This window comes from Vidua chalybeata, chromosome 1, assembly GCF_026979565.1.
Source record: "Vidua chalybeata isolate OUT-0048 chromosome 1, bVidCha1 merged haplotype, whole genome shotgun sequence".
Classification (NCBI taxonomy): Eukaryota; Metazoa; Chordata; class Aves; order Passeriformes; family Viduidae; genus Vidua; species Vidua chalybeata.
Genome location: NC_071530.1, coordinates 96,026,935 through 96,039,083, shown reverse-complemented (window position 1 = coordinate 96,039,083; position 12,149 = coordinate 96,026,935). Strand labels below are relative to the sequence as shown.

General features: G+C 42.4%; 1 protein-coding gene across 1 annotated transcript; it reads right to left on the bottom strand.

Annotated features, from left to right (window-relative positions):
- Window positions 1–2,281: 2,281 nt before the first annotated feature.
- On the bottom strand, window positions 2,282–10,443 carry CBLN2 (cerebellin 2 precursor). Its single transcript, XM_053966024.1, has 3 exons — window positions 10,123–10,443; window positions 7,786–7,905; window positions 2,282–7,475 (listed from the first exon to the last, which is right to left on the bottom strand). The coding sequence occupies exons 1-3, from the start codon at window positions 10,441–10,443 to the stop codon at window positions 7,278–7,280; spliced, it is 639 nt and encodes a 212-aa protein (XP_053821999.1). The 3' UTR covers window positions 2,282–7,277.
- Between the last annotated feature and the right edge of the window lie 1,706 nt (window positions 10,444–12,149).

Genomic DNA, 12,149 nt, shown 5'->3' with positions numbered 1-12,149 from the left:
CACTTACAGCTATGGTTCTTACATGTACATGCACATGTCTCAGGATGCTTTTGAGGTTTGTATTTATGCAAAGAATAATTAGTGACTCTTCTGGTTTTTTAGGAGAGATTCTTCCCTTCCTACAGACTGTTCTTTGTCACAAGGTGTTCATGTTAAAGGATCACACGGGTACTTGAAGATCTCATTTGTTATTTTTAACCAATACCTAACACCTATACAAGAGGGTCTATAATTTTCAAACAGGCTATAAAAGGGAAGATTCCCAATATGCCTGGATTTTTTTAAAAAAGAGAGGTACCGAGTCACTTAGTTGCACAATCATTCAAGGAGAACAGATTGAATGGGATCAAAATATTAACCAAAAATCACAGATTCATATACATATCTCCCACTATTTATTTATTTATTCATAGTTATATTTTTCCTTAGTCAGATGGGGTTCTCCTATTCAAGAGTTCTGGCTGCATAACAGAGGGAGAATAATCTGTGAGCAGTCAAATAAAGCTGTCATAATTTTGTATGAACAAGTTTTCACACAGTTGGAAAACCATTATTTTAAGAAATACTCAAAAAATTAATCATCAAAAGCATTTCAAATATGCATGAAAGGGCTACAGAGGGCAAGAGAAGAGAAATTACTATGTCTTAGGGAGGCAAGTGTAGTGGGAATCTGCTTTTTTTCTACTGGATATTTTTAGCACAGTTCATGTGGTATAAGAAAACAATAGAGCCATTGCAAAGAAGCAGAATAATGGATGCTTTCCTTACCCAGGTGAAATAATTAGATAAAGCTGGATTTACTTGACAGTCAGGGTTAAAGGACAGTTTCATCTAGAGAGATTGTAAGTTCTTATGAGAACACATAGCTCTACAGAAAATTTCAGATAGGGAAGAAGCCAGCTGTTAGAAGGTCTAGCTATATCCATTTAAACTCTATCCTTAAATAGTCCCAGTCATACTATTACAAACAGGGCTGAGAAAACTGCTCTCGGTAACAATAAATAAGAATTTGAAAGATTTTTTTTCAAATAATTTCTTCCATATTTTCATTGTCACAAAAATCTTTTAGAGCAACATATGTTCTGTGCTAAGATATTCCTTCTAGTGAAAAAAGTTGGAGAGCCCTTTATCCTTTGTCCACTGTCGTCTCTGTATTCTTAGTTCTGATATGTGACAATGTAATGCATCTCTCTAGACGTAAATTAACACAATCAAAATTAAGTCAGCATATAAGGATTACAGTTGCTAAACTAAGTATAGGGACATGTTTGCTTTCAGTTTTAGAGTATCAAAAGTTTCCCATCTGGTGTCAATAGAAGGACAAACTGAATCTCCAGCTGTGGTCTCCCTGTATGTCTTTCTGAAGCAATTCCCAAACAGCACTGAAGTTTTACTCATCACAAAAGCTTTCTACAGAACTTGAGGTATTTAAATCTGTTATTAATAACTGTATGCTTCATTTTGCCCTAAACTGTGGCAGCCCTCAGACACTGAAATACATACTGCTATTTGCTATTACTTTGGGTAGTCTTATAAGCAAAGATAAACAGCTTTAGGTATAGAATGACAACAAATAAAATAAAAATCAATTGGTTGAGGCAATGCTTCAGAGAAAGGAAGGTCAAACTGCATATAAAAAAAAAAGCTCTCTCAGTCCATTCCCAGCTAAAAATGTATTTTACATGCATGTGTACAAATACATATGTGTGTGTGCACTTTTGTGTATATTCACACACTGAAAACTAAAAGCATTTCAAAGAATTAGTTTTAATTAATTTAACTATATCAGCAGAAATGACAATGTCTTGTGATAACTACTAATTACTAATTGATGAACTTAGGTTTTGATTGAATTTATAGCACTGAATATATCAATATGCTGAGCAAGAGTCTTTTAATACAGCTGATCTCACAAAGCAATTTAATTTTTTTAATTCCCATAGCAAAAATAATACTTCATTATTACAATGGAAGTACTATTAGTCAGAAAGATTAGTTTAAAAACTTAACTTTGATATTTTATGAGTTTTGGAGCATTTGTCAATAAGACCTGAATTTCTGTTGATGCAGACTTTTTTTTTTTTTTTTTTTTTTTTTTTTGCTGCAGAATTTATAGTTATTATTTGCTTCTCCATGTTTTGCTATGTCATTATTTACACCATCTGTTGTATGTGATCTGCAGGGAACCAGCAAGTTAGGCAACTTTATTTTGCAGATGAATAGCAGAGATGATTCACTGAATAGGTTAAGTTATATGAGCTAAGAAACAGGAGATTTTAGATATACTTGGTATGTGAATTGTATTTTCATTATGACACTCAAATAACATTAAGTACAGTTAGTGGTCTTTAGATTTTATTTGCAATAGGAAATAAGAAAAAATAGATCATGATTATTTTAGATAAGACCATAAACATGACTAGTTTGGGGATCGATTTAAAACATAAATAATTAAAATATCAAAATATATTTGTTGACCTTTACTTATATTATCAAAAGTATGATTAGTGTTGAAATACCTCAACACCCAAGAATAGCTGTGTTAACTAAATTTTTGCACTGATTACTGCCACTGATTTTTAAATTAACATGATGGTAGATCATGACCAAACCCAAACCATACAATTCAAGCTCAATGGTACTGATGTTTTTCATGAGCTCCATTCACTTGTTATTGGAAACAGTAGACATTTTAGTATACTTATAAGGTGCAGATATCTTGATATATTTTTTGTTAGAGGGGGAACAGAACCTCTGGAGATTGCAACAGGGATTATGATGTGACAACAATTAAAAGAGCTTCCCAGCACATTAAGAGTAGGTTTATACAAAGTAATAAATTTAAATAAATTGATTAGATAACATTCACGGTTGGCGTAAATTTAATGTTAAGAGCCTCTCAAGTAAAATCCATTCATAAGAGGAATGGACTTTACTGAAGTGAATGAGACAAGCAAGATCAGCCTCTTAGCTGACATGACAATATATTTATTTCACTATGGAACACTTGAATTTTACTGACACTTGATTATATAAACAGCCAATCTAAATGCTTGTCTATCATCTAGCCAGCCACTTAGTCTGTGTCTAACTACACTCATGATGGACATCAAAAATTCTCAGGAATTTATAAACTCCAAATCTGATTTAATTAACAGGTGGCCAGGAATCATAAAGTTCTATTTTAAGCATTCTGACAGGTGTAATCATGTCAAATAAAAGAAGCCACTCTACTAAGAAAATGTGTATTTTACAATGTATCATAGTTTACTACCATGTTTAAAAATTGGGCATGACTCCTCATGATACATGATCCTGGGACAATTGTTCAAGACAGTAAGTGGTCCTAAATCTAGAAACTATGCAATGACTCAAAGACATTCCTTGGCCTTTCAACTATATATTAAAAGAGGGGAATTGATTGTATTTCTTTAGTTATGTATAACTGCTTAATGACAAGTCACTACATATGAAAATTAATGACAATGTTATTTGAGTGCTCATTAACACTAGAAAGTTATCCTGGATCAAAGCAGACTATTAATCATAAGAGCTATTTTTAAACAATGCTACCTGTGACTCTGCCTATTCCAGAAACCAATCCCACATTAGAAGGACATGAAACCACTTTCAGCTATTTCTGAATAAATCCACCAGTAAACAGGCCCTTTTAGCCTATCTTCTACTTTGACAGATTGTCCAAGAAGCAAATTTTGGTCAATAAAAACAAAATGTTCTCTTTAAAAGTTAAAAAAGTCACAGCTGATAAACACAATGTAACTTCTAAACAACTCTTTAGTTTCATGTCCTGTCTCTCTCCTCCTCCCACAGATCCAGCTTGCAAGATGCTGACCAGTAATGAGATACACCACACATCCATCACACCCACTATCTCAGGGGGAGGTGAGAGCGCACAGGCTCTCTGGCAAGACTGTGTTCAAACTGTGGATATAAAACTCAGAGGAAGGCAATGATATATATGATGGGAATTTATCATTCCTAATACAGCTCCTGGCTTCCACTCTGCCGTAAGTAGGCTGAAGAAATACTAAAACAGTGAACAACAACACCACCCGGGTACAGATTGTTCCCTGGAAGGGAAACAGTCAAACAGACAGTAGTTTCATAGGAATATGTTACAACTGTTACACAGCAGTTTACGAGAAAACTTGAAAGCTGTTGGAAGGGGTCTTGTGCTATTGCTCCCACAGGAACCAGTCATTATGGTGCCACTGGTCTACTTGACTACCACGTGTTTTACACTTCTAACTCTCGTGGTGCCCCTCAACATTAAATTTAAATCAACTCTGAACATTACTCAAACTATTTATTTATATAAATTATTCTCTATAAGCCTACTCTTAATGTACTGGGAGGCTCCTTTAATCATTCTGATTTCATAGTTCCTCCAATCTCCAATGCTGCAGTTGTACATTTTTCCTCTCCAACATAAAATATATCATGATATCCACACAAATATGTATACATCAAATTTTCTACTATTTCCAATAGCAAGTAGATTGCACATTCTCAAGCCCAGATGCAAAATTAAAAGGGAAAATGTAATAAATATTGCAAAGAACATAAAAGGAAAAACAAATCATTATTGCAATTAGTGTACAATAAGAATTTACTCCACATTTTCCATTTATTTTAAATGTTTATATAAAAGTCCTAACTCTATAGTTTAGCATGAAGGACACAAGAGTAGCAGAGGAAAAGTGGCATTGTATGAGATACCTTCTTTAAATTCAAAAGATTGGCTATCATGTAAACATATTTGTTAAAAAAAACACAGTCAAGATTACTGAGCTTGAATACATGAAGTGAGATATTCAGATTATACAGCTTCAATGGCCAAAGAAGCTTCCAAGGATAGTTCCAAGGAAAACATTGCCATTGGCCTCATTTAGCTTAGGAGAGAGACAGAACTAAGATGTCATTGCCTTATTCAAGCAAATTAACTGAAATAAATGGGAAAACTGAATGTGATTACAGTAGGTAGAATTTTAAAACAAAACTGAGTACTTCTTATTTTAAATTATTCTGACTATTTTTTATTTTAAATTAAAAACATAGTAGAAACTAAAACTTTGGGAGCTTGAACCACCTCAGTTTCTGTTTCCTTGAGTGACACGATCGAGTTGTAAACACAAAAAAGTAGTTTTACAATGTCTACCATTAAGACAACTGTATTTATTATATTTTAATAGAAAAAGGTTGCTGCTGACTCAGGTTTTATTTAATGTACTTAAACTTAGCCCTGTGATATTTTGCAACTAGAAATATTGCAGTCATGCCAAAGCACAAAGACGAACTAGAAAATGCAACCCATTTTAAAAAACCAAGAACCTGAAACCAATTCATTAAGTAACTGGCAAAGTGAAACAGCAAAGCAAACAAACCACATCAATGGTGAAAATGCACAAAAATGTTAAATATTAAATTGGCTTATATTTTAGTCATCTGAGGTATATAAGCAACACAGATAAGGGTTTTTTAAGAATATATGACTTTAATTTTGTCCCTTGAATGATAAATTTACAATGAAAATGATGTCCACCATTATTTTGAAATACAATGTAGTTACCACTGCTTTCCTGAAAATGCCTTTCCATTTATATTTGCTTGTGGCAGAGGTGTAAATTTGACAAAAATAAATTCTTATGCACATCCACCCTTAGGGGATTCATAGTAAAATGAAACATTTAAAATTGAATAAATGTTGATAAAAATTCTATAAAATAAACATTCCTCCTGGATCTCCTCAAACAAGATTTTACTCAGCATATTGTCTAGTACACCACTTAAAAAAACCCACCAAACAAAAAAAAAATAAACTTAAAAAACTGAAGAAAAAGGATCTGTTTATTGAGAATGAGGCAAGAGGATACAATTGACATTGGCCTGATATTTTACCTCTTGTTGATTGGGTTAATAATTTTCTCAGTGTTCAATGTAGATGTCAGTCCACCCCTAGAACTGTGAGGCCATTTGTGTTGGGAAGAGCAGACACAGCGAATATAAGCATGGCACCTGTGCCTACTTCTGGAGCATGTTGATCATCTGAGTCCCCTCTCCCTAAGGCTGTCAAAGATGCTTGTGTCTACTTCTCCAATACTTGCCTCAAACAGCTCACGTGGAGATGGTTTTATTTAATTTGGAAGAGGAAAAATTTGCTTTGCCATCTCTCTGTGCTCCCACAAAGTATACCCAAGCATTAGTGGACAAATATATCAAATAAATATCAGAAAAAAAAACCACCCAAAATATGGTATTGCAAAGAAAGTATATATTTTAGGATATGGTCAGAGAAGATATTCAAAGCCTCCACTGTTGCTTCTAGAAATGTCAGGGCAATTGAGAAATGTCAGTTCCTTTACTGGTTTCCAGATTGTAATTGAAGGATCATGTAGCTCTCTCGTTCTTTCTCTCTCTCTAAATAGGTCTATAAAGATCAGCTGGAAAGTGCAGACAGAATTGTTCACTGGTTAGCTTTACTTGGAGCTACAGGGTATATATGTGCTTTGTTTTGTCTTATTGATCAATCTAGCTTACATTTTTAGCACACACAAACAAAAATCAGGAAAAATAAAAAGTTGATGAAAAACACAAATAACACAAATAAGGTTCCAATCGTGCAAATTTTGCTTCACTGGATAAAGCACTTCTTGACACAGTAATGTCCAGAATCCCCCTCCCCCAGAAAAATACAGGACTGAGACTGAAGCCATTCTTTTTTTTTTCTTTTTTTTCTTTTCTTTTTTTTTTTTTTTTCTTTTTTTTTTCCTTAAGGCTGTACAACACAAAGAAATAAAGCATGGAAGAACACCTCATGGGGCTGAACACTCCATTCTTCTGGCTCTGGAGTGAGCCTTTGATAAAGCAATTCTGTGGTCCGAGTTATTTGTTTCATTGGGACAACAACAAGAGAAAGAAAAAGAGGTAAAAATGAAAGAGAGATAAAAATAAAAAGAAAGTCAATGATCCCAACAATAAAATCCAAAATTGACTTTACAATCACAGGTACAAATTGCTCAGGTCGATAATTTCATTTCTCCTAAAGATCACTGTCGTCTAAAACTAATTAGAGGCGCAGGTTCCAAGGAATTGTCAATATTCAAAGCAAATGTTGGAGTTTAGAAGGTTATCATTCTTCTACTGTGACAGTCTGACGGGGTGACTGAAAGTATTGTCATGTGCTGCCAAGTTCAGGGTGTCATTAACAATTGAATCCTTGCTCCGGCTCATGGATCTGTCTCCTATTTGGCCTTCTTTTATAGTGGAAAGACTAAGAAGCCGGAAAAGGTTGAATATTTCCACCCTCCCATGAGGTTACCCCTTTCCAGTTTGAGATGCACTTTGTCTTCTCTTTCCATGAGGAGCAAGACCCCATTGCTGGCTGCTTCTCTGGTGACGTCCTGATCCCCTGCAAAAGCTGAAATCACTGGGTAGCCGTTTTGCATTAAACTTACCTAAAAAGTGCAAAGAGACAGAATCTGAGTTTTCTCAATACTCTCAATGATTTTTTTTTTCTTTTTTGTCCTGTGCATATCACTAAACTTCTGTACAGGTCAGAATCTAGGTTGAATTAAGCTAAGGAAATAGGCAATGTGTGATTTCTGTCATGTATACAGACCCCTTTAAAAATAACCCACAATCTCATTCTTCAACTTCGGGGTTTTTTTTTTAAATATGAGTCTAGAAATGAGCATTTGAAGAAAAAAAAAAAAAAAGAAAAGAAAATTAAAGGAAAGACAGCATCTTCTTTCGATTAGAACCCACCTGGATGGTTTGTCTGTTATAGACCTTGACCACGTGGAAACTGAAACTATATATCCCTTTTCTTGGTGCTACAAATATACTGGAAGTAAGATCAAAATGGTTGCCAATATTAACTAATACCTGGAATGTAAACAAATAGAACAGAACAAAGAAAAGGAGAGAGAGAAAGAGAGAAATCAGAGAAATTAGACTCCACTTTAGAGAAGCACCAGCAAAAATCTGACATGAGCTCAATGACCAACATAAAGCATGGTCAAAATGGCATTTGCAGCACAAGTGCATGGCAGGGGAATGGAGTCAAGTTACAGAGGCATTTAAAAGGCATCAGAGTTAATAAAGCAATTTAGTTACACAAAAATGATCTCCAAAGCCTGTTAGATGAAGTGCACATGTCCACACTGAGCTGTCAATAAAGTAAAGGTGGCAGAAGGAGGAGGGGGAGGAGTGTGAAATGGAGGGAAGGAGGGACGGGAATAAAAGTAGGAAAAAATACCAAAAGTCATTAGCTCATAATAGATATGTATGGTTTTTAGATAGCACTACTGAAATCAGGGCTGGCTTCGAGTTTAACAGGGTATAGAACTAAAACTGCACTGCAGAGAGGGGCAAAGGAGGAAAGACGACGCTCAGCAACAGCAACATCTGCCAGCTCACGTCCCTCTGTCCCTCTGGAGGGCTGTACCACTTGGCCCACGCGCTCCTCAGGAGGCTGGGGTGGGTCTTTTCCTACATCCGGGCAATAACCTTAATTTGTCATATATTTTAATGTTTTTTTGAAACAAAACAAAACAAAACAAAACAAAACAAAAAAAAAACAAACAAACAAAAAAAAAAAAAAAAAAAAAAAAAAAAAAAAAAAAGAGCGCCCCGGCAGATGTGCAAGGCCTCGTTCAGAAGCGGCAGCCGAGCCGCACTCTGCCGATCCCGCCGATCTGACGGGGCCCTGGCCTCGGCTCATCCTCTGGAGCCTTGTCCAGGCTCCTGTGACGGGGAGCAGGCTTTGGCTCAGAAGGCACGGGCGGCGGGCAGAGAAGAACCTGCGGGTCGGTGGCGATGCCGTCCGGCGTGCGGGTGTGCCTGAGCCGGCTGCTCCGCCGTGCCCACCCCCGGGGCACACCCGTCACGCTCAGTTTGCAGGCTAAAATCCTGCTTGAATGAAAAAATACGAAGCAGGAGAAAAAAAAAAACTACCATCGCCCCCCATCCCCCAAATCCCAAGCCTTTCCTCCCAAACAGCCAACGTCTATGGTTTCCCCCAAAAGAGGAACAAAAAAATGATTTAACCTTATTGTGGGTGCACCGAGAAAATGCATTTAAACTCCTAGGAACTGCACATTGCGAGGTAAAGCATCTAAAATATGCTATATATTTAGCAAATTGGGGGGTTGATTTTTAGTTGTTTTGTTTTTTTCCTCTACTGATCTGATTTTATGAGATCTTGTATGCGACGAATGGCTGTGTAAACTCATTAGGAGGGGCAGGTAGACAGATAAATGGCAACCAGACAGGTAAAAAAAATCCAAACAAATAACCCAAAAAACTAACAAACAAACAAGCCCAGAGAAAACAGTCTGGTATGCTAATTTTGGCTGACTCTGCAATACTACTTCAAGAGTCAGAAGCAGTAGGAAAAAAGGAAATTTCACCACAAAAATAAAGTGGATAGATGGGGTTTGGTCTCCAGGAGGGGAGCGATGCGACGAGGCAGGGGCAGGGGGGACGACAAGCAGGCAGGGCTAGGGCTGTTTGCTGCTCTGCTCGGCGTATGCCGTGCGGGATAACACCGTTCCGATATAGCCCGCCGGGGACACCGTTTGCCTCGTCTGATAACGCGGGAAACACCCTCTGCTTCCTCATCCCTCCCTCCCTCTGAGAGATGCTGTGACATTGCCAAATGCGCTCCGAACAGGCAGATCCGGCGATTCTTCATCGGTACCTCTCTGAATTTGCACCGAAGAAGGGATGTGCACCCTTCCCCCGGGTCGTTCCTGGCTGGCCGAGGCAATCCTTGGCTGCAAGGCGCCCCCGCACGCGTCCGAGGCGCAGACTTTCACGTTAAAGCTCTTTCCGTACTAGCGATTGTGACCGGACAAGAAGCCAGCGTGTTCACCCACGGTACCACCCTAGGAAAGCCCTGCAGCTACCTAAAAGAACTTTCCAAAGTCGTTCTGGGCCGTTGAGATGTGAAGTTGCTATTGAGCGGGTGGGTCGGGATTAAAAGATGGAGCGGAAACCAGGAGGAGAATACGCGTGCAGCCAGGGGGAGGCAGGGGCGGGGGATGCCCGCGCAAGGCGCGGGGACAAGGGGTAGCGAAGGCGTAACAGGCAGCGCCTGACCTGGTCGAAGTAGATGGTCATGGTGCGGTTGCTCATCTCGGAGGGCTCGTGGTTGGTGCTGCGGGTGGCCGAGAAGGCCACCTTGGCGCTTCCCGAGCGCACCGAGATCCCCAGGGAGGACGTGATGGCGCCGTCGGCCGAGGGGCTGGAGTCGCAGACCACCAGGCACTTCCCCTCCAGGACGATGGGCTCCGTGTCGTTCTGCGCCCGCACCGGGCACCCGGCGGGCAGCAGCAGCAGCAGCAGCGGCAGCGCCGCCGCCAGGCAGCAGGAGCAGCCGCTCGCCGGCTCCGGCAGCGCCCCCCGCCGCCGCCGCCCCATGCCCGGCGCCGGACCGCCGCCGCCGCCGCTCCGGATCGCCGCCGACATGCGGGCGCCCCGCGCCGCCGCCGCGGGCGGGCGGCCGCGGGGAGGCGGAGGGGGCTGCGCGCCTGCTGCCGCCGAGGCGCCCTGCGGCCAGCGCTCTGCGGGACGGCGGCTGGGCAGCGGCGGCTGCGGCCGCGCCTTCCTCCCTTCTTCTCCTCCTCCGCCTCCTCCTCTGCGCGGGGCGAAGGAGCCTTCTCAGAGGGCGGGCGGCACGCAGCAGCCTGCCAAGGGGAAAGGCGGCAGTGAAGCACAGCAGCGGGCAGGTGGGAGCCGGCACCACGCCGCCCGGCGGGCTCCCCCTCCCCGCCCCCGGTGCCCGAACGAGTACAACAGGTCTGGGAGATACCTGGCTGCCCGGTGTTCCCTCTTTCTCCGGTTCCCCGGCAGCCTGCCGTACTCCGAGGGGGGAGGAGGGGGCAGCGCTGCATCCCCAAACCCCCGCCGGAGCATCCTGCGGGTGCCTCGGGCAGTCCCTTTTCTGACCCACAACCAATGAGGTGTCCAAAACCCGGCTCCACTTCTTCCCACAGCCCCACTATTAATTCTGCAAGCCTGGTTTGTGTCCGTCTCCTAACGCCCCAGACACCACGGAAGGAGATTTTATTCTTGTTATAAGTAACGCGCCCTCTTTCCCCTCGATGGAGCTGCCCCGCTATCTGTAGAGTTCGCTGGTGGCCGGGGCGCCCCGAACCCCGCGCTTCCGCTCCGGCCGGGCTCGGGAAGCCGCCGCTGCCCTTCTCCACGCCTGGGGGCTGCCGCGCTGGGCACCGATTTGTACTTTCCCACCTTCTGTGCCCCAGGCCAGGCTACCACCACTGCTGCCGACCCCGGTGACTCCCTAAACTCGCGAGAAGGAGTCAGCTAGCTCAGATATCCCCCGGTTCCCACCCCGGCATGCACACATATCGCAGGAGTCAAAGCCTCACCCGGCTTCTCCCTCTGAAGTTGCATCTCAGTTTTTCCCGTTCACCAGAACACCCGGTGATCTCGCTCCTGGGAGATCTCCCCTACACTTCCCCGGAGGCATCTCTACCCAACCCCGCACCTTACTCTTGCTATCATTTAAAACAATATTTTGCAAAACGAACAGCCGGCGGGGAGGAGAACGGCTTTTTTACCTGGGAGGTCCATGACGGGAGAGGCGGGTTGGCTAGATAGCTCGTCCGTGAACTTGTATAGCTTAGAGAAAATGAGCCGAGATTGCGCTGGCAGAAAGAAAAGGAAACAGGAGTCGCCTCTTTCTCTCCCGCCCATTGCCAATAATCATCCCCCTCCCGCCAGCCGCTACCACCACCACCCCTCTTCCTCCCTCCTCCCCTCTTCTCCGGCACACACGCACACACACACACACACACACACACACGCACAGGCACTCGGCAGAGATTCAGACACCGGGACCACAGCTGAGTGCTGCCACAGCAGCGCCGGCAATGCTGCACCCCAGTCCTTGCCCCGGCCAGGCACCCCTGCGTCTTGGAGCCGCACCGTGACACATCGCGAGCAGCAGCGACAAGCCGCGATGCTCCCACTGGGACGGCCTTTCCGGTGTCACTGGAGGCAGGGAAGAGCCGTGCCGCCTCGCCCCCACCGCCCCCCCCCACCCCTCCCGCCATTATTTCTGCTTGAACCCGTCGTGCTGAAACGCCCCTGTTCCAACATGC

Coding starts and splice junctions, on each gene's coding strand:
- CBLN2 (XM_053966024.1), bottom strand. CDS start 10,443: ATGGGGCGGCGGCGGCGGGGGGCGCTGCCGGAGCCGGCGAGCGGCTGC. Junction 7,906..10,122: donor TGACCATCTACTTCGACCAG/GTCAGGCGCTGC, acceptor TTTACATTCCAG/GTATTAGTTAATATTGGCAA. Junction 7,476..7,785: donor ATAACAGACAAACCATCCAG/GTGGGTTCTAAT, acceptor TGCACTTTTTAG/GTAAGTTTAATGCAAAACGG.